General features: G+C 38.7%; 1 protein-coding gene across 6 annotated transcripts in view; it reads left to right on the forward strand.

Moving 5' to 3' along the window:
- Positions 1-22,902, forward strand: part of VEPH1 (ventricular zone expressed PH domain containing 1) — a 246,439-nt gene that overhangs the window by 141,066 nt on the left and 82,471 nt on the right. For all 6 annotated transcript variants that reach the window (XM_009201463.4, XM_009201468.4, XM_003894911.5 and 3 more), the window contains one exon: positions 57-454. In XM_009201463.4, the coding sequence (XP_009199727.2) occupies positions 57-454 (398 nt within the window). The remainder of the gene's footprint in view (positions 1-56; positions 455-22,902) is intronic.

Consider the following 22,902-nt stretch of genomic DNA (forward strand, 5'->3'; position numbering starts at 1 on the left):
CCTTGGCAGTGAATGGTAACACAGCTTCTCTAACTTTCCCTTTGTTTGAACTCTAGGTCAAAAAGTTTGGCTTTGCACACTGTGCTCACAAAGGGTGTGGGTTCAGACGATGGTGAAGATGAAAACAGGAGAGATATACCAGCCAGCATCTCTCTTTCAGAAATAGACCCACTTAGCCAAGGAAATGACAAGCTGCCCTTTAAGGCAGACACTGACAGATCACAGCTGGGAGAGTCTTCAGTTTCATACCCAAATATTATACATAAAGACTCAGAGAATTTGCCAGAAACTGTTAAAGAAAACTTCCAGGAAGAAACTCCAGAGACAACTGCAAGTCCTATAGAATACCAAGATAAGCTCTACTTGCACTTAAAAAAAAACCTCAGCAAAGTGAAAGCATATGCCATGGAAATTGGAAAGAAGATTCCAGTCCCTGATCAGTGTACCATTGAAGGTAAGTGTTGTGTACTTCCCAAACCTGAGCAACTTCAGGAGTCACTGCAAGTAAACAAACAAAAAGCTCAAATCATGTAAATTAGCATACTCTTTTCTGTATCTTTTGCAAAATAGAACTTTTTTTTTAAACACCTTACATTATGTTAGTTTCCCCACCCCACCCCCAAAAAAGGTTCATCATCTCCTTGATTCCCATTTGAATCTACTTGGGTGCACATAAGTCCGCTGACTCTCTGATTTTTGCAAACCTCAAGATATATTATTTCTGGTTCCCTGTCCCCAGAATTCAGGAAAATCCTGGAAAGAGGTCTGTGACCCTGTAGCAGGCTCTGTGGTAGGGATTCTGCCAGAGACATTTCCCAACCACATAATCATGCAAGAAAGCCATGCACAACATTGAATATCAGCTTCCATTCAGCTACTGTGTTCCAGGCATTGTGTTAAAAGTACTCACGATTCAGCTATTAACCAAACAGATACAATTCCTGACCTCTTAGAGTTTAGAGTGTAGATGGTGACACGCAACTTAGGATGAGACCATGTCCCCAGAAACCCATTATAAGTTGAAAATGCACCTAGTTTACCGAACATTACAGCTTAGCCTAGCTTACGTTAAAACATGCCCAGAACACTTACACTAGCCTACATTAGGCAAAATTACTTAACACAAAGTGTATTTTATAATAAACTGTTGAGTATCTCATGTAATTTATTGAATGCTGTACTGAAAGTGAAAAATAGAACGGTCATATAGGCACTGGAAGTATTGTTTCTACTGAATGAGTATCACTTTCACACCATTGTGAAGTCGAAAAATGGTAAGTTCAACCATCTTATGTCAGGACCATCCGTACACAAAGAAAAGGGCACAACCATAGTTAGGAGGTGACTTAAGAGAGGGAAGCCAGTGAGAGGTTGAGCTAGTCCGAAAACAAAGGGCAAAGTAAAAAAAATAAAAAATTTTAAGTAGATGTCAGGGGCCAGGACCTCCCTCTGGCACACAAATTAGGGTGGCACCAATAAAACTCAGTAAAGGCTGGGCACGGTGGCTCATGCCTGTAATCCAAGCACTTTGGGAGGCTGAGGCAGGTGGATCGCCTGAGGTCAGGAGTTCAAGACCAGCCTGGCCAGCATGGTGAAACCCCATCTCTACTAAAAATACAACAATTAGCAGGCCCTGGTGGCTCGTGCCTATAATCCTAGCTACTCAGGAGGCTGAGGCAGGAGAATGGCTTGAGCCTGAGAGGTGGAGGTTGCAGTGAGCCGATATCGTGCCACTGCATTCCAGCCTGGGTGACTGAGCGGGACTCTGTCCCAAAAATAAAAATAAAAATAAATAAATAAATGAATAAATAAATAAATAAATGAAACTCAGTAAAATTTTAAGCGATGACAAGATCAGTAACAGTGTCTTACTGAGCCATAGTGGAACCTAAGACAAAAGGAATAATTAGTAATATCAATCCTGTACCTAATTACAATTTTGATATTCATCGTACATTATTTGCATTAATTTTAATTCTAAAAAACATTATGTATCTTGATTACTATATATTTCCAGCACTCCTTTATATTTTGTGCCCTAGTCCTTCCTGGCCCTGGGAAAGGAAATGTGTTTGAGACACAGGTCCTAAAATGCCACAGTGCTAGGGCAGACTCACTTTTCTGGTAGTGGGTGGAACAAGTTTGAATAGCTTTAAGGCACTGTTAGGCTCATAATCTTTACAACAACAATTCTTAGGCAGCAACCATATTCTTCCCTTGAGATACATGTGATGGTTCTAGCACTCTGGCAGGATCTGCCATCTTATAGGCTACAGCCCTCTTAGAAAAAGCCAGACAGCTCAGCCTCCAGAAAGAAACATAGCTGAAGAGTAGCAAATCCAATTCATATTCACCTGCCCGCTGGCTATCATGTTTAGGTACTAGAAGAGCCCTTTTTCCCATATTCTACTTTCTAGCTCTTTTCCCACTTCAAATCAGAGGAAAGAGTGTGTTCTCATGTTAACAAAGGGAAAGGGGGATTCAAGTGTTTGCTGATAACATTAGAATATTATTTTGCATGTCTGTATATAATCTGACACTTTCAAAAGTGTTTGCACTAATTTTATTAGCCTTCCTAAAACTCTTTTAAATCCATTTTAATGGTGACAATAAAATATTGCTTATATTCAAATGTAAGTATTAGATAAGTATACCAGGGCTTGGAAATAGCTAAAATCAATAAAGTTCCATCAAAATAAACAGTATACAATTGCCTGCTTTGCTAATAATCTATGTATCTATTGCACAAGTTGGAGAATTTAATATAAGAGAGGTTAAGTGAATTCCCCAGTTTGACAGCAGGAGTCAATTGCAAAGATAAAGGTAAAATAGTGGGATTTTTCAAAGTTGATCTAAAGCATTAAAGGTTTACTATGCAATGAGTTTTAGTCTTGTGGAAATGTGTGAGAAAATCCTGCAGATTTACTTCAAATATCTGCTTGTCAAAAACAAATGATATTTCTTATTGCCTTGAGTTACTTTGGGATTTAAAATTACAGATGGTCCTTGATTTATGGTGGTTTGACTTAGGATTTTTTGACTGTACAATGGTGCAAAAGCCATATACATTCAGTAGAAACCATACTTTGAATTTTGATTCAAAATTCTTCATAACAACTAACTTTATTATATAGGCTTTGTGTTAGATTGTTTTGCCCAACTGTAGGCTAATGTATGTATTCTGAGCACATTTGGGGTAGGCCAGGCTAAGCTATGATGTTCGGTAGGTTAAGTGTATTAAATGTATTTTCAACATAAGATTTTCAACTTACAATGGGGTTATGGGGACATAACCCCATCGTAAATCAAAAAGCATCTGTAGTTTGACAATTAACTAGTTAACTTTGCTTTCTTTTTTCAAAAATATTGAATAAATTCATCATCTTTAGTTAAAAAAAATAATACTTTTTTTTGATACTGATGTTTCCTACCAGGGATGACCTAGATGACCTAGAACTGAGTATGTATTTTTTTAGCTGACATTTTGGAATTCATTCATACTCTTGGAATTTCCTGGGCAATTCCTTGCATAAAGATATGTGTGAAGGATCGAAAATTTATATGATTCACTGCTAATACATCCGCTGAGAAAGAGTTCAGGCTGATTGTAGGGGACACATTGTTATTATTTCAGAAGTAGTATAAATTATTCAGTGACACACCAGCAGTCATCTGGCTGACACAATTTTGCTTGTTATCATAATATTGCTCAACAATATTACCTTTCTTTCCTTGAAAACGTATTCAAAAAGATTTAGGCTTAATTGTGTTATGTTTAATGTGTTGCTGGTATAAACGCAACATATTTGATCTTTCTTGATGAATTATGCATACTAGTCAAGAAGCAAAGAGAAGAAGCATAAAAACCACTTCTGAAACATTTAAAGTTAAAGGAACATATAGCCAGCAGGAAATAACAACAATGTCTTAAGAAAAATTTTGGACTGCTGTTACAAAGTACATACGCTAGGAACACTCTTAAGAAAAATTTTGGACTGCTGTTACAAAGTACATACGCTAGGAACAGGACAAAACAACCTTTGAAAGAAATTCTTTTGATGTTAGGTTGGTCCATATGAAAAAACTGACATTAGACTCTTTTGACGTACAAAAACATCAATTTCATATGGTTCCGCATAATACTTCAGTATAAACTATGTTAAATGAATAGGAACCTCACTGGTCACTGTATAGCAGAATTAGGTATGAGTTGAGTCAGGGTCACAAATAGCATTCATAACTCCAGTCAGTCATCTATTATTGCATTATATTGATCACACTGGGGACAGGCAATAGAGTATAAACAGTTCAGTGAGAATCTATCATTGTGTCTGGAAAAAAATGTCAAACCCCAAGTCTTATTAAGGTTGGGTCGGCAGTGTCATTTTGGGTATGAAACAGCCTGTTATTCCTAGGTCAGTAATTCGCTTCTGAGCCCTGTAGGTCTCTAGTATTTGTGCAGGTTTACCAGCCACTTAAAGTTATATATTCATCAACAGAGCAATGGTCTAATATCACTGCCTGATTGTATTTATTTACAAGACTGGAAGAACTGAATTCATCTGCCAAAGGGCATTTTAAAAATCTGAATCATTGGTATTCATTCATGTGAACAAAGCTGATTAGAGGTCAAAAAAACACACATATGATATTGTAAAAAAAAATCCTTGGAAATCTGGCCCATAACTGAAGTTCTATAAAGAATGACATAAAAGCTCACAAGAACCCATCAATGTTACTTTGAAGTATTTCCTGATTGGGTGAAAATACATGCCATCTGTAGAGTGTATCAGCAAGGCTGACTTACAGAAAGCTAATTTTTAAGCTAGTAATGTAGTCCTTTCTTTACCCACACAAGTTGATTTTTCTTTCTCTCTCTCTTTTTTTTTTTTTTTCTTTCTTTTTTTGAGACGGAGTCTCGCTCTTTCACCAAGCTGGAGTGCTGTGGCACAATCTCGGCTCACTGCAACCTCCGACTTCTTGGTTCAAGCGATTCTCCTGCCTCAGCCTCCCAAGTAGCTGGGACTACAGGCACATGCCACTATGCCCAGCTAATTTTTGTATTTTTAGTAGAGAGGGTGTTTCACCATGTTGACCAGTATGGTCTCGATCTCCTGACCTTGTGATCCACCCATCTCAGCCTCCCAAAGTGATAAGTTGATTTTTCTTAAAACGAGATTAATTATTAATATCAATTAGTGGGCATTGTTTTCATGGTGAATGACAAATAAAGCTTCCTTACTGAAAATCTGGATGTAGTCAGGTCCACCTCAGTGTTGGTGTGACTGTGGGGTGCTCACATCCTCCTGGCCCACTTGGTCCCATCCGGGGGATGTTGATTACGCCCATCCACTTAATGCTTCTGGGAAGGTTTCTTTTTTATTTTTTAATGGATTAGTTTAATCATGGGATTAGGATAATTCCTCCATGAATTGAAGTTGTAGAATTTGGAGCCAGAGAAGAACGCTAAATCTTTTTCACACAATTTGAGAAAGAAAAACAGCAAATAAGAAAATGTTACCAAATTCCCTGGAACCTCATTTCATTGAGGTGGTCTCTTGGGCCCCTGTTAGAAGGGCACTTATTAGGGAATATTTTTCTAGCGAACTTTTCTTGGTGCTTTGGGACTTTTCTTGGATTACCTTACTTACCTGCTCCCACCTCTCCAAAGAGTGAATTTTAGTTGACAAAGGCAGACGTAACAGCAACTGATTTCTATCTTTACTTTCTCCTGCCACACATATCCCAATCCCAGTCATCTGCAACAGCCTGTGAAACACATCCAAATAACAAGAAGAAATGAAGATTTACAAATCCTTTTGAAAAGACTCTCTGCAAACTACTCTAATGAGTTAACATCAGATCACTACCCTTGCACATCCTCAGCCAAGAGTAGGTGCCAGAGTCAGGCGTGTAACCACAAATCACTGGGAAGGATGTTACCTACTCGCATCCATGACTTAACATGTTGCAAACTTCCAAAAGAAGACATAAGATAACTTTGTTTCTCATTAATTATATTTTTAAAAGCTCCTCTTTAAAATAAAAAGTTTGGTTTCCTTTGCACATTTAAATAAATAATTAAAGAAAAATGTTCTGGCCGGATGCGGTGGCTCATGCCTATTACGTAATCCCAATACTTTGGGCGGCCAAGGCAGGTGGATCACCTGAGACCAGGAGTTCGAGACCAGGCTGGCCAACATGGCGAAACCCCATCTCTACTAAAAATACAAAAATTAGCCGGACGTGGTAGCATACGCCTGTAGTCCCAGCTACTTGGGAGGCTGAGGCAGGAGAATCACTTGAACCCGGAAGTCGTAGGTTGCAGTGAGCTCAGATCATACCACTGCACTCCAGCCTGGGTGACAGAGCAAGACTCCATTTCAAAAAAAAAAAAAAAGTTTCTTACAATGCAGTTGGACAAAGGAGTATGTTGTTTGTCTGCATCTCTGGTTAACCTGATATTTATCTACAGATGAGATGAATATTCATCTGACTAGAAAACAGTGCAAAATAAAATTGGTTGAGCATATGCATACTCTTAGGACATTTTGTATGGAGATCCAGGAGCAGTTATCTGATTGAAAATGAAATCCGTCAGCTCAAACCTTGAAATGCCTAATTCCCCTAATGTAGTATCCACCTTGGGTGTGTCTCTAATAGATTTAAAGGGACCTTGCTAACAAATAAACAGAGGTAAAAGTAAATACATAAATGGAGCAAAAATGCACAGGAGCACATTTCAATATATTTTACTCTAAAAGTCAACACATTAAAAGAAAAATGAAGAGGTGCAGGTGGTGTAAAAGCAGTTGTTTGCTGTGGCATATTTCATAGTCTTAAATATATTTTTGAAATGTATTATTATTAAGATAGAAGGGTATATAGCACTATACTTCTATATCCACAGTTAGTACTTTTATCTTTTTTTAAGGAAGCTTATACTCATAGATTATTATCAGTCATCCATTATTGTTGTTTGGGGGCTGTCTTTACTCCAAGGGATGGTGCAGTACAAAATGGTCCTGAGGCCCTGACAGTCCCCAGCAGAAGAGTACATTCCAATTCAGTTTGCCACAAACCAAATTTCAGTAAAGTGAATGTTATTTTTCCATTTACTTTCATTATGAAACTGGCAGTATATGCCCTGTAGGGAAACAGAGTAGTCCCTGGATGTCATCAAATCTCATTTAAAAACAGAGTAAACAGAGTAAATCCATATTTTTGAGCTCTGTTGGTGATGAAGAGTTGGTAGCCAGGAAACTGAAAAGAGATTATATCGCTGGGTAAAGGTTTTTGATAAGACAGAGGAAAAGGTGGGGATGGAGGAGGGTAGATTATTTCCTCCTATTTGCTGCACAACAACCATCAAATTTCAGGTGATGGAGGATTTTTAAATGTTTTACCAGAATCATAGGCAATTACATAGTTAGCAATCAAGAGTCCAGGTATTTGATAATTGGGTAGGAACTGATCTGTGTTACAGTTCATTTTCAGAGAGCTGCATATTTACCGCAGATGAGTCCAAAGCTGACAGAGCCTACTTGGAGTGAGGCAAAAAGAGCTGAGTAAAAGATAGCTAATTCCTGGTCTACATTTTTGCCCTGTTCACATTAGGGACTGGTGAAAAATTATAAAACACAGGGGGCTTTTGTTGTTGTTAGTTTGTTTTGTTTTTCTTATAAAAAGATTCAGTTGGCCCGGCGTGGTGGCTCACGTCCATAATTCCAACCCTAGGAGGCCAAGGTGGGTGAGTTGCTTGAGCCCAGGAGTTCATGACCAGCCTGAGCAGTATGGTGAAACCCCATCTCTACAAAAACATACAAAAGTAAGCCAGCCATGATGTGCACTTGTAGTCCCAGCCGCTTGGGAGGCTGAGGTGAGAGAATTGCTTGAGTCCAAGAGGTGGAGGCTGCAGTGAGCCGTGACTGCACCACTGCACTTCAGCCTGGGTGACAAAGAGAGGCCCAGTCTCTAAAAAGAAAAAAAAAAAAAGTCAGCAAACTTTTAAAGATAATTTGTTTTACAGAAAGTAATCATTTTTCAGATGAAAATATCCACATCAATTATCCCACAGCCATTAAAATATTACACTCGCATTAAAATAAGTCACAAATGCAGGAAATGTAAAGCTGTCAAAGAAACTCTGAGAGTGTGATTCTGTTTCTCATGTAAAACCCTCTAGTTTATACATGTAAGTAAAAACTACTTTTTACAAATGATCACTTAAGTTTAGATGTTTGAAGAAATATTAATCTGGGAAGTAATGCCTTACTTACATAGCTAGGGGTAATGACAGGTGACTGTGTCTCCCCAGTGAGATTTCTAAGCTTCAACACACAAGCATGTTGTCATCTGCTTAGCTAGTATTTGTGCTCAAAGCATCTGGTGTTGGGCCAGGCAGGGAGAAACTTAGCCAGCCACCCCTAGAGTTCCCTAGTCTCTCAAACTTGAGGCATTTGATGCCTGGAAGGTTCATTCTCTGGATATGCTTTGGAGACTTGTCTTGCAACAGCAGAGATTGCCATGCTCATTTATGTCTTCCTTCATTCATCAGCCAACTCTTCTTGAGAACCTGGCAGTACCAGGCACACTGCTGTGGGCAGGGAATACAACTGTGTGCAGAATAGACATGGACTCTGCTTTCATGGAACTTATATAATATGTAGTTACAAAGTGAGATGAATTATCCGTGGAAAAGGAACATGGTTCTGTCGGAACCTATCACATGGAATCTGCCCTAATCTGGGAGTCAAAGTAGCTTCCCTGGAGAAGGAACTCTTGAGAAATGTGGAGAGTAAGCAGAGGTGTGGGAGCTGAACATAACCATCTGTTCTGTGGAGAGAAAGAGTACTGCCTACTCCAGGGACTGGAAGTTGGCTCCCTGGGGAGCACTGAAGTGAAGTGAGGAGGAGGAGGATAGTTCAATGTAGGCAGGGATGTGGGGTCTATCCTAAGAGAAAAGTCAGATTGAAAACATGATCTCCCTACCTGCAATGTGGAGATTAGTCTGTAGAGGGAGCTAGAGACTCCTTAGGAAGCAACTACTATTCTACAGGTGAGAGATTCATTCATTCATTCATTTATTCATTCATTCATTCATTCATTCATTCAACAAAAATTTGAGTCCCTACAGTGTGCTAGGCACTGAAGATATAGCAGCAAACAAAGCAAATCTCTCCCTTCTTGGAACTTATTTCGTGTGATGATATGGACCAAGAACAAAAAATACGTAGAAAGAATAATGCCAAGTAGTGACAGGTGTTATGAAACAAAACAAGTTGTGGGAGATAAAGAATACGATTACTATTTAGGTAGAGTAACTGGGGAAGGTCTCTCTACTGAAGTGATTTTGCAATGGAGACATGAATGAGAAGCAGCAAGGACAGCACAGTAAATACAAAGCCATGAGGCAGAAGGATACTTTATGTGTGGGACCCTAGATCAGGGTGGTTGGACTACAGGTGGTGAGAATTGTTCACTCCAGATACATTTCAAAGGAAGGTTGTCAGCAGTGCCGATGGGTTGGGCCTAATCACCCAATGGATGGATGAGACAGATAAGACTAGAGGAAGAATGTGTGGGGAGATACAAATCAAGAGCTTGGTTTTAGACACATGAATTTTGAGATGACAGCTCATTTTTTTTTTAAATTAGTAAACTTTACTTTTTAGAGAAGTTTTAGATTCACAGCAAAATTGAATGGAAAGTATAGAGAATTCCCATTTACCCCCTGTGCCCCCACTACACACACAACTTCCCCCACTGTCAGCATCCCTCACCACAGCAATACACTGGTGCAATCGATGAACCCATAATGACACATTACCATCTAGAGTCCATAGTTTACACTGAGATTCACTTTGGTATTGTACCTTTTATGGGTTTTGACAAATGTTTAATGACATGTGTCCATTATTGTAGTTTCAAACAGAGTAATTCCACTGCCCTAAAAATATTCCCTGTTCTGCTTCTTCATCTTATTCATTCATTCCACAAAATTTCTCAGTGCCTACTACATGCCAGCACCACTCCTGGGACTTGGGAAACATCAGTGATCAAAATAGGCAAATATTCTTGCCTTCATGGAGGCTATTCTAGTGGGAAAAGACATACGATAAATAAGTAAAATATGTAGGATGTTACAAAGCCTTAAGTGCTATGATAAAAGAAAAAAATAGAGCCAGCCAAGAAAAACCAGGAAAAAAAGGATTTACATATATGTGTATGTATATACAAATTTGGAGGTAGGACGGAAACTTCTAGAAGGATACATATCAGGCAACTATCACTGTTTTTCCCTGAAGAATTACACTGGGGCTGGGTGCAGTGGCTCACACCTGTAATCCCAACACTTTGGAGGACAAGGTGGGCAGATCGCCTGAGCTCAGGAGTTCGAGAAGAGCCTGGGCAAAATGGCAAAACCCCATCTCTACTAAAATATCCAAAAATTAACTGGGAATGGTGGCATGCCTCTGGTCCCAGCTTCTCAGGAGACTGAGCTAGGAGAATCACTTGAGCCCAGGAGGTGGAGGTTGAGCCAAGATCGCACCACTGCACTCCAGCCTGGGCAACAGAGCCAGATTGGGGGTGCAGGTGGAGAAAAAAGAGAGGGGGGGGGAATTTGAACATTTTAATGTAAATATTTCTGCAAGATTTGGAAATTTTTAATAAGAATAATTGGCTTCAGTAATAGAGATGTGGGTAACTTGGAACAAGGTTATAACTCCAGATGCCCAGCATCCTGTCTAAATTGGGTTCCAGTCCCACCTCTGCTCTAGGGCAATTCTGATTCTTTGAACAGGTTACTTCATCTCCTTGATCACCACTTCCTCACACTTATCCCAAGAGCATATTACAGGGCCATGAGTTTGCAAGCTCTGCTCCCTACAGAGGCCCCAGAGACCCTTTTTTCCTCCCTTTACTTGCCCTGCAAACAGAACAACCCTGATGTAGCTGGCTTCGCACACTAGCCTTCCTGATGGATGTTTAAACCAAGAATTCCACAGCTTAAAGAAACTTGAAAAGCACTGGGCTGGATAACTTTTAAGGTCCTTTATGCTCTAAATGCAATTAATCCCAAGTGTCTTATGGCAGAGCTGGCAAAGTGTAAAATGCTAGTTATTCAGCCAAGGTCTTTTTTTGTGATCAGCCTCAAAAACTTTATTACTAATGTTGCATCTCCAATATAAAGTAAAACACAAAACTTTTCTTTCATATTAATTTCGTGTCCTTTCTCTAGACATCTGCATTCATCAGTTTACTACAGTTGGGAGAAAATAAGCCAAATTGTTCAATAGTTGTGAGGCTTGTCTCACTATTTGATTGGATTTATTCATTAGTATGTATCAAGCAGCAGATAACCAACCATGATCAGCAAATTAATGCATTGCATCTGTCCTGGCTGTTTCTATTCTAACAGTTTTGTTTACCTTACTCAATAGAAAGTAATCTATTTCAAACAGTACACGAAGCAGCCTATCAAAATACATAATAAAGCAAAAAGAATTTTTACTCAATGTATGGGTGAAAGTAAACATAAAGAAAATGAATCCAGTAGTTGAGTTATTTTTCAGAAACTTATCCCTGGAAATATTCACGATTGCTAAATGTGGTTTGAAATTTACTTCTGAGCACCCTAGTGGTTGTAGTAAAGAGGGCAACAATATTGGTTTAAAAATCTACAGTGTCCACAAACAAAAGTGTAGTAAGTCCTTCTGGGAGGAGGGGAAGAAAGCTGTTTATCTGGCTGGCGAATGCTGTTCTCACTAAAGCCAGTTCATCAAAAGAAGTGTTTATATTATGCAACAAACACACAACCATTATACATAACAATAGAGCAATTATTCTAAACCAAAGGTAATTTTGTCTCCCCCATTTGATAACATCTAGGGACATTTTTCATTGCCACAGCTTGGGAAAGGGTGCTACTGACTTCTAGTGGATAGAGCCCAGGAATGCTGCTAAATATACTCAATGCACAGGACAGCCCCCCAATCCCAAAACAAAGAATTCAAAAATATCAGCAGTGGTTGAGAAAAACTGCAACAGATCCTTGCTTCTTGAAATATGGTCCATGGACCAACAACATCAACATCACCTGGGTGCTTGTTAGAAATTCAGATTCTCTGACTTACCCTAGACCTATTGAATCAGCATCTACAGTTTAACAAGACCGCCACCTCCAGCCAGGTGTTTCATAAGCACATTAAAGTGTAAGAAGCACTACTACTGCAGAAATGAGAATTTCCAGTACACACTAGTAGTAAAGAAAAGACAATGAATTTGTGGTTGAATTAATGAACTCTTCATTTAATAATCACCTATTAATTGAGGAGATGGGCCAAGCGCGGTGGTTCACGCCTGTAATCCCAGCACTTTGGGAGGCCAAGGTGGGTGGATTGCTCGAGGCCAGGAGTTTGAGATCAGCCTGTCCAACATGGATGTTCAAGTGATATTCATGAATGTTCAAGTGATTCTCCTGCCTCAACTTCCCAAGTAGCTGGGACTACAGGCGTGCACCACCACTTCAGGCTAATTTTTGTATTTTATTAGAGACAGGGTTTCACCATGTTGGCCAGGCTGGTCTTGAGCTCCCAACCTCAGATGATCTGCCCACCTTGGCCTCCTAAAGTGCTGGGATTACAGGCATGAGCCACTGCGCCCAGCCATATATATCACCTTTTCTTTATCCATCTGTTTTGGGAGACCTGGGTTGATTCCATATCTTAACTATTGTGAATAGTGCAGCAATAAGCATGGGGGTGCAGATGTCTCTTCAGTATAATCATTTCCTTTCCTTAGGATAAATGCCTAGTAGTGGGATTGCTGGATTATATGGTAGTTCTATTTGTAGTTACTGAGGGACCTCCATACTATTCTCTATAGTGGTTGTACTAGTTTATATTCGCAACAGCATGTAAGAGTACTCTTTTCTCTGCATCCTTACCAGCATTTGTTATTTTTTTTCTTTTTAATAATAGCCACTGTAACTGGGGTGAGGCAATACCTCATTGTGGTTTTGGTTTGCATTTCTTTGATGATTAGTGATGTTGAACATTTTGTCATATATTTGTTGGTCATATGTATGTCTTCTTTTGAGAAATATCTGTTCAGATCATTTCCCCATTTTTTAATCAGTTGTTAGATTTTTTTTTTTTTTTTGCTGTTAAGTTATTTGAATTACTTGTATATGCTTGATGTTAATCTCCTGTTGTATGAATCATTTGCAAATATTTTCTCCTATTCTGTAGGTTGTCTTTTCATTCTGTTGATTAATTTCCTTTGCTGTGCAGAAGCTTTTTAGTTTGAAATAATCCCATTTGTTTATTTTTGCTTTTGTTGCCTGTGCTTTAGAAGTCTTATTCATAACATCTTTCCCCAGACCAATGTTTTGAAGCATTTTCCTTATGTTTTCTTCTAGTAGTTGTATAGTTTCAGGTTTTACACTCAGGTTTTTGATCCATTGTGAGTTTATTTTTGTGTAGGATAAGAGGTAGGAGTCCAGTTTCATTCTTCTGCATATGGATATCCAGTTTTTGCAGCATCATTTATTGAAGAGACTATCTTTTTCCCAAAGAATTTTCTTGGCATTTTGTCAAAAATCAGTTGTCCACAGATATGTGGATTAATTTCTAGGTTCTGTATTCTGTTCCATTGGTCTATGTGTCTGTCTCTATGACAGTACCATGTTGTTTTGGTTACTACAGCTTTGTATTATTTTTTGAAGTTTGGTAATGTGATGCTTCAGCTTTGTTATTTTTGCCCAGAATTGCTACGGCTATTTGGGGTCTTTTATGTTCCCATGCAAAGTCTAGGATTTTTTTTCTATTTATGTGAAGAATGTCATAGGTATTTTGATGGTGACTCCCTTGAATCTGTAGATTGCCTTGGTTAGTATGGTCATTTTAATAATATTAATTCTCCTGATGAGCATGGGATGTCTTTGCATTTGTTTGTATTCTCCTAAATTTCTTTCATCAGTGTTTTGTAGTTTTCCTTGTAGAAGTCTTCCACATCTTTGGTTAAATTGATTCCTAGGTGGTGGTGGTTTGTATTAATAGCTATTGTAAATTGCATTGCCTTCTTGATTTTTTTTTCAGGTAATTCATTGTTTGTATGTAGAAACACTAATTTTTTTTTGTATTCTGCAACTTTACTGATTCGTTCATTTCTTAGAGTTTTTTGGTAGCATCTTTAGGTTTTTCTATATATATGATCATGTCATCTGCACAGAGGACTATTTGACTTCCTCATTTCCAATGTGGATACACTTTATTTCTTTCTCTTACTCATTTGCTCTAAGACTTCCAGTACTAGGTTGAATAAGATTGGTGAGAGTAGGCATCTTACTCTTGTTCCAGTTTTTAAAGAAAACGCTTTCAGTTTTTCTCCATTCATTAAGACATTAACTGTGGGTTCATCATATATGACTTTTATTATTTTGAAGTATATTCCATTGATGCATAGTTTGTTGAGAGTTTTTATCATGAAGGTACATTGAATTTTATCAGATGTTTTTCCTGCATCTACAGAGATAATCATCTGGTTTTTGTTCTTAATTCTATTGATATAATTTATGACATTTATTGATTTGCATATATTGAACCACTTTTGCATTCCTGCGAATCTCACTTAATCATGGTGTATTATCATTTTGAAGTGTTGTTAGATTTGGTTTGCTAATATTTTATTGAAGATTTTTCCATCTATGTTAATCAGGGATATTGGCCTGTAGTTCTATGTTCATCTGGGATAATGGCCTGTAGTTTTATTTTTTTGCTGAGTCCTTGTCTGGTTTTGGTATCAGGGATATGCTGGCCTCATAGAATGAGTTAGGAATAATTTCCTCTGCTTTTTAAAAAAATATTTTGAGAAAAATTGCTATTAATTCTTCTTTAAAGGTTCAGTAGAATTCAGTGGTGAAGTCTGCAAGGAGGTGCTGCCAGGCCGTTTTTCAGACCTTGAGTGTGGGTGCCTATGTGGCCAACCCGCTGGCCCAAGGGGTGTAAGCTGCTCAGCAGCTTAAGGACCTCTCCTGCTTGGCGGCAGGCACACAGTGGTTTAGCCAGCTCATGGCGGGGTTCTCCATGAACGGGACTGCCAGACTGTTCCTTTGGCTGGAAGTGCAGTAGCAGGAGGTGGTTTCCGTGCTGTGCAGGACCAGAATCACAGCAGGTCCCGGGCCCAGGCTCCACACAGCTGGGGCTAGGTGGAATGAAGATGGACCCCCACTGTGGGACAGGTGCTGTGGCCACTGACCCCCAGAGGAGGGCGCACTCCAGAGGTGTCTGGTCTCAAGGTGGCGCCCAGCGGCAGCAGCTTGGCTCACAGAGGGTGGGTAGTGGGTGGAGAGTACACACTTTGTGTTCCTAATTCGGGCAATGCAGCTATGTGAATTCCTGGCAGTTCTACAAACTGGGCTTAGGGCTTGAGAGGACTGTAGGATTCTCCAGTAGTGAGGACTGTAGGTGTTTGTGGGGGCAATAGGGGGTGATGGGGATCTTCTGCTTACCTTTCCCTGGAAATGGGAAGTTCCTCCTGATTCTAGGCCGATCCAATCCAAAAATGGAAGAGGGGGCTACAGAGGCCTGGTGCCTCCACGCTGCCCTCCTGGGCTTCCAATCACCACATGTGCATCCCTACTCCCCTGCTGCACTTCCGTGCTCTCCCTTCCACACTCCAGTCAAATCTTAGCTGTTTATCCATTGCTGTGGTCCTCTCCTGTTGGGGGAAAGCGAGCCAGGCATCTCTCATCAGCCCTCTTGCTCCACCTTAGCTGTGCGATGGCCCGTGTTTCATGTAGCGGGCGCTGGTAGCACCGGACTTTGGATCATCTTCTCTCTACATCTCTGAATCTACATGCTTTTATTTCTATTTATTTGAAAAATAACCTTGAATATACTTAAATAAACACGATTTTTTCCCCCAGTAAATGTAAACAGTTAAGACTATTCCTATGTCTCGATCATGACTTTCTACTGAATTTTTATTTTACAGTCACATTAGTTCATATTTACAGGTACAACATGGGTTTTTGTTTGTTTGCTTGTTTTTAACAAAGTTTCTAAACTGTTATAAACAGATGAGCAAACTGTGAAAGAAACAAGACAAATATAGATATCCTTTGTATTCCTACAGTATTTCTATTGTACAGTTTCTTAGTAATTCAAGCATCAAATGTATATTGAATATTAAGATGCTATTATTTCTAGAAATTTTATGTTTAACTTTGCATTCCCTGGACTATTGTGTATTTTGAATTTATTTGTAACAGCAAATAATAAAGCAATTCAATGGCTATATAAATAAAAGGATTTAATTCAAAATTTAGGTTAGGCACGGTGGCTTACACCTGTAAGCCCAGCATTTTGGGAGGCTGAGGCAGTAGGATTGCTTGAGCCCAGGAGCTCTAGAACAGCTTGGCAACATAGAAGAGACCCTATCTCTACCAAAAATAAATTTAAAACAAAATCCAGCTGGGCGTGGTGGCATGTGCCTATGGTCCCAGCTACTTGGGAGACAGAGGTGGGAAGATTGCTTGAGCCAGGAGGTTAAGGCTGCAGTGAAGTGTGATCGTGCCACCGCACTCCAGCCTGGGCAATGAAGTAAGATCTTGTCTCAAAAGAAAAAAAAAAAGTATTTAAAGCGCTAAAATATGAGGACATTTCCAAAACAAGAAATAAAACACTGACATATTACCATCCCTGGTCAGTAAAAGTATTATCTAGGAATATGTTTAATGTAAATTAAAGTTCCTTAGCGGATAAGAGAAGCCATCTGATTTCAACTTAGAAACTGGTCTTTCAAACACTTGGGGCTTACGAAATTCCCAAATGCTTTTAGTTAAACATTACTATTGCTAACTTTTAAACTCAAGCCCATTTTTAAGGAAATGTAATCCACGTATTTCAAATTCATTTTTACTTTATCTGTCAAGATATACTTTGTCAGCTCTTCTGATTCCTATGAGATATTTTGCTGATAATAGAAATCTTATCAAGAAAGGCCCTTTGCAGATGTTAAGAAGAGGCCTATACCCAGACTGCTGTAATGATGACCTTACTGACTTTTGAAGGAAAAAGAATCTTTTTCTGATTTTAGTCATACTCTTTTCCTTCCATCTCAGTTGTAATAACAAATTAAATACAAATAAAAATAACTTGACGTGGAATCAGCTGGTTGTGGGCAAGTTTTGTGCAGGAAGATGTGAGCAGGACACTCTACTCTTTCACTTCAGGTACGGCTGGCTTGGAATATCACAACCATAAAAAGTGTTTAGGCACAATAAATGAGTCAAGGGGTCTAAGAAGAATTCCTCTTCTCTTTTCCAATCCAATTTCTACAACCTTGCCAGCCGACCTTCTTAAGCAGAAGCCTGAAATAATTTATATAGCAGTGCATTCCTTTGTGTTCCCACCCTCTATCACTTTCCTCCAGACACAAAGGGCTGATATTCTCCAGACAGATGAGGATTTAGAGACACAGGAGAGTACAAAGGGAAGTGTGAGGTTGAGGTGTCCCCAGTGAATGGGTCAATATCTTAAGAGCAATGGAGCCCTCAGCTAGCTTTGCCCTACTTGTCCAGAGCAGGACTCAGTACTTGGCGACAACAGCACAGGATGAGGAAGAGGATTACCACCTTTGGTGGATGGCTGACCAGGGCACAGAAATCCAAGAAGCAACAAATCTGGCCAGTGCCAACCCCTGCAGCCAGCAGAGGCCTTCCCATGTCGTAAGCCACTGCTTTCATAGATAAATGACCTTTGCAGAATATTTCCTTGTCCCCTAAAATGCTAGACAAGCAGAAGCCCAGGGCACTAGAACAATCTTCTTAGCCCCTGGGGGCCTTGACCAAGCCCCAGTTGGACAGAAACAGCCCTTGGAGCCTGAATTTGAGATGCCTTGTTTGGTTTTCCAATAGCCTCCACTTTTAGGAGTCTGGCTTAAATAACCCAGTTATCTCACATACCTCATGGGATACCTACTAACAGTGTGTAGGGGGTGAGTTGGAGTCCCAGGGCCGGAACTAGAGTGGAGCACCCTAACCACAATAACTGAGAATAGAAGCAGTCAGCACTAAGGTTCTGAGTCAATATCCTTGCAATATCACTGTAGGTACTGAACCTTCTTTATCCCCAGTATCTAGCACAGTACTATGCACAGAGCAAGTGCTTGACACAGTGCAGTGCAGTTCAGTGAATTCATAAAGGAATCAACAAATGAGGAGCAAGGGACAGGTCTGCCCAGCACCTGACTTAATAGAGATGTCCATACCATCAATGTGCAGTCTTGAGCTTGTGACTAAATCACAATTCTTTCTGTGGACTTTCATATTGCATGTGACTTTTCACTCATAGTTAGGGTGACAGCCCTCATTAGGAAAAGTTAATTGTCTTATGATGCAATATAAAAGTTTGAAAACCCGCAGAGACTGCCACAAATAAACGATATCTGAATCTCAGCATTGAAAAAGAAACAGAATATTTAAAATGTTAACCATTTGCTGGGAGTACATTCATGGTATTTTCAAACATTTGATACATTGAAGAAAACACAGAACTAGTGGAAATTGATTTCCAAGATGCTTCACTTTTTAATCATGATGGTGAAAATTTTGGTTTCAAAAATATGGAATAGTTTAGAAGTACAGTTTAAAGATCTAAGCTAGCAATGTTCAATATTTTAAGTAAATTAGCTTCATTACAGTTACTCATAAAGTTAGAGAAGTGCAGGAGTCAGTCCATCAGGAGGGGTGGTTTGGAACATGGACGCCAGTAGACAAGGCCTTGGTTTACAGACTTAACCTTTGAATCTGTAACAATGGCTAATTTGTTGCATATTTGAAGATTAAGTGAGGGAAGCATCCAAAAAAATATGACTTTCTTCTAAAACCTCTTAGTACATTTACTCCTAAATTCAGTCGGTATTCACATTATAGGATCTATTTATCATAGACATTAATTACACATGCATTTTTGTCTGTAGGAAAATATCAGGAGGAAGGATGATGCATAACTCCCCACTGCTTCCACCCCCAGCCCACCCATATCTAGGAAAGTCCTTGTTGAGGAATGGACCTGATAAAGACCTCTCTAGAACACTTATTATGTTCTGGGGAGGTGCTATGTCATCTTATTCTTCAAACCAGAGTGGGAGCTGAAGAAAAAAAAATTAACTGCCAATTTATCTATATCCAATGATCTTCAGACAGAATTCTTATTTTCTGAGTATTTTACATCTCTGAGGCTATCACCTAAAATCTTTTTATGTGTAAAATAAACTTCGTTGATCATTTTATCCCTCAGAAGGCTGGCCCACTGCAATAATAACTTTGTGACAGTTGAAAGGTTAATTGAATCTATTATAACAGCATAGTTCAATTCTAATCCATTTCCCGGTGGAAAAAAATTCCAGTGAAGGTATTTTTCCCCAATTATAAAAGTATAATATTCACTGTAAACTATTGGAAAATAGAAAAAAACTAAAGAAAGTCATCCTTAATCTTATCATTTTACCGCTTTTAGAAATGACATGTATTTCCTTCCAGAATTTTTTCTATGTTGGAAAATATTTTGACCTTATGGAGCAGGATTATTTTTTCTAAGATGCTTCACTTTTTAATCATGATGGTGAAAATTTAGGTTTGAAAAATGTGGAATAGTTTAGAAGTACAATTTAAAGATCTAAGCTAGTAATGTTCAATTATAGCTGCCTTTGTTACAAAATTTTAGCTGGATAACTTTTTAAATTAAACATTTTTGTTGAAACACTGGAAACAACAGACATGTTAACTAACATTTTCTTAATTTAATATGTAAAGAAATGCCAGATTTCTCTTTATGAGTAACATTTATCTCACTGCTATATTTGATACAAGATGTTGTATCTAGATTAATACCTTTATTTAAAAGGATATTCTTTTGCCATTCCTTGGTAAAATATATTTCTATATATATAAATATATATACTAGATAATTTTAAATTATATATAAATATATAAATTTATATTTATATTTATATATAATATATTTTTATATTTGTATTTATATATTTATATATAAATATATATTTATGTATTTATAAATATTATATAGATGTATAAATATATATATTTATATATAAATATTTAAAATGCCTATGGCCTTTCCTTTGACACTAAAACTAAATGTAATAATTCCAAAAATTTTAACATTTTTCAAACAAGTTTGAAATACAGAAAAATGTTTATATTATGTCTTACAATATTATTCACTGTTAATCAGATTGCATTCTAGACCAGAGGTTGGCAAATTTCCCATATAAAAGTCCAAGTAGTAAATATTTTTGGACAGGTGGTGTGGTCTCTGTTGAAGCTACTCAATTCTGCCATTGTAGCATGAAAGCAACTATAGATAATTCATAAATGAATGGCCATGACTGTGTTCCAATAAAACTTTGTTTAAACAAACAAGCAGCAGTGAGTCAGACTTTGCCCATGGACAGTAGTTTATCAACCCTTGCTCTAGATTATATTTTTTTCTGGCTACCACATTCACCTGGAGTTTTGTGTTAGATGGAGTGTAAGGGTTTCTGATCCTCCATGCAAGACTTCTGGTAAACATAGCTGTTTGAACATGTTTATCTCTACTGGCAATAAAACCCCACTTAAATGATAATAAAGGAAATAAAAGGTATACACTTAGGGGAATGGAGAAGAAAACAGCAGACAGAGATGAGTCAACACAATGTTGGGCAGAGTGAAGCAGATGCAAGAGTGTTCACTGACCTGGCAGTAAACAGTGCCCAGGTAATACCACTGTGGTCCAAGAGAGGTGCCATATAGGAAGGATTTTATCAAGCTTTGCTGAAGTCTTCTAACCATCATTGGAAGGGCAGCAAATGGTTCCTCAGTAAAGCTGGGTTCTAATCTGATGCAGTCACTCTCTGAACTAGCACACTTAGCTCATCTGTAAAACTCAAAGCAATTGGTTTTGTGGGGAAAGGGCCCTAACTCTAACTGCAAATATATTGGTATTCAGAGCGCTTAGACAAGAATAGTGCCAACAATAACTAGCAGTTTAACATTCACTGCTTTTACTGCTATTAAGCTGTTCTGCAACCCCTTCCCTCTAGCCTGCTTTCTAAGACCCAAAGGAACTAACTATTCACCAATATTTGCAGTCACTCCTAGTACTCATTGATGAAGAGCTATCATATGAGGAAGGAGAGAAAATGAGAAGACAAGAAATGCCAGAAGGATTCTATGATGTTGATTTGCATGTCAGGGTCTTGGTCCAAGAAGGAAGCAGCAGGCAGAGGGAGGCTGGTAGCCATGGTGCCTAGTGGGCTATGTAGTGACTCACTCCGCCGCTCTGCTTGAGTCCAGCAGACAAAGGCAGTGTGTTAGGAAATGTGTGCTCGATTGTGACAGATGCAAACTTCAAGGGTCACTGGAGTCACATATAAGAGGTTTCACTAACTGGGAGCCAATAACTCCCATCTTTTCCCCAGCAGAATATTTGGAGAATTGATGAGAAAAAAAAAGTATGCATAGTTGACTGATTTCTTTTTTGTAGAGATGAACACTTTTTGTACTCTGTTCCCTCTTCTGTCCCACACTAGACACTATTTATATTCAGATCCTATATGCTCTATTCAAAGGGGAAAACATTTGGACTTCTTTGGTTTTTACTACCACTATTCCATGATTGTCTTTCCTTTGATTTGACTTCCTTTCTTCGTAATAAATCTTCCTATCTTCTCCCTCTCTTCGTTGTTCTCCTTTCCTGTCTCAGTTCGTTGTATTTGCATTTCCTTATCCCATGCACATTCCTCTCCTTCTTGTGGGGAGTTGTTTTTTGTTCTTCGTTTTTGAGATAGGGCCTCCCTGTTGCCCAGGCTGGAGTACAGTGATGCAAACAGGGCTCACTGAAGCCTCAACCCTCAGGCTCAAGCCATCGTCCCACCTCAGCCCCCAAAGTAGCTGGAACTACAGGTACAGGCCACTAAACCCAGCATTTTTTTTTTCATAGAGATATGATCTTACTATGTTGCCAAGTGGTTTACTCTATTTGAGAATGTCAAAGGAAAAAAACACCTCCCAATTTCCCAGTGCCAACAGACTTTGGGCTTTTTGACAGCAGTTTTTTGGAGACAATTTCATTGATGTTGAGCATTATAATATTGATGAAGGTGATAGATAATTTTAAAAAGTAAACAAATTGTTTTATTTAATCCTGGTGAAAAGTCTGTAGTGTAATTAGCACTGTCCTCATTTTATGAATGAGAAAATAGAAAGGCAAATAACCTATCCAAGATAATATAGCCAGTAGAAGGCAGAATCAGGACATGGCCCTGGCTCTATGATCTTGCCACTGCTTCTCTATCCCACACTGCCTTCTCGGACATGCCATTCTCATCCCCACCTCCATGCCTTTACCCAAACTGTTGCTCCTCTAGGTGCCCTCTATTTTATTTATCTAGGCCTAGCATTCATCAAGGCTAGCCTATGTCTTACTTCCTATACCCCTGTGATTCCCAGTACTTCTCATTTGACACTTGATCATGAATTGCTCTTTTTAAATATTCATATGCTTCTGACATCTCTTTTATAAGTTGTAAAACTCTGAATCTTTTTATAGTTTTAGCACTCAGCCCAATGTCTCATCCTTGGTAAGTCCTCGGAGTATTTATTAATGATGGTGATGCTGATAGACATTTCCCCAGTGGAAGATAACAAATGAAATCAACCTTCCTTAAGCTTAATGGCTGTTCATGTTGTTACAGCAGCTGCATCAATGACGAGTAATCTGTAATATTTTTCGGAACTTATACACTAAGAGTACCATTAGCCACATGAAAATACCTTCCTCAGAGGCTTCCAGTCTTACCTGTAGCCTGAAGAACTGAATTTTCTTAAGA

Source organism: Papio anubis, chromosome 2 (assembly GCF_008728515.1).
Source record: "Papio anubis isolate 15944 chromosome 2, Panubis1.0, whole genome shotgun sequence".
Lineage (NCBI taxonomy): Eukaryota > Metazoa > Chordata > Mammalia > Primates > Cercopithecidae > Papio > Papio anubis.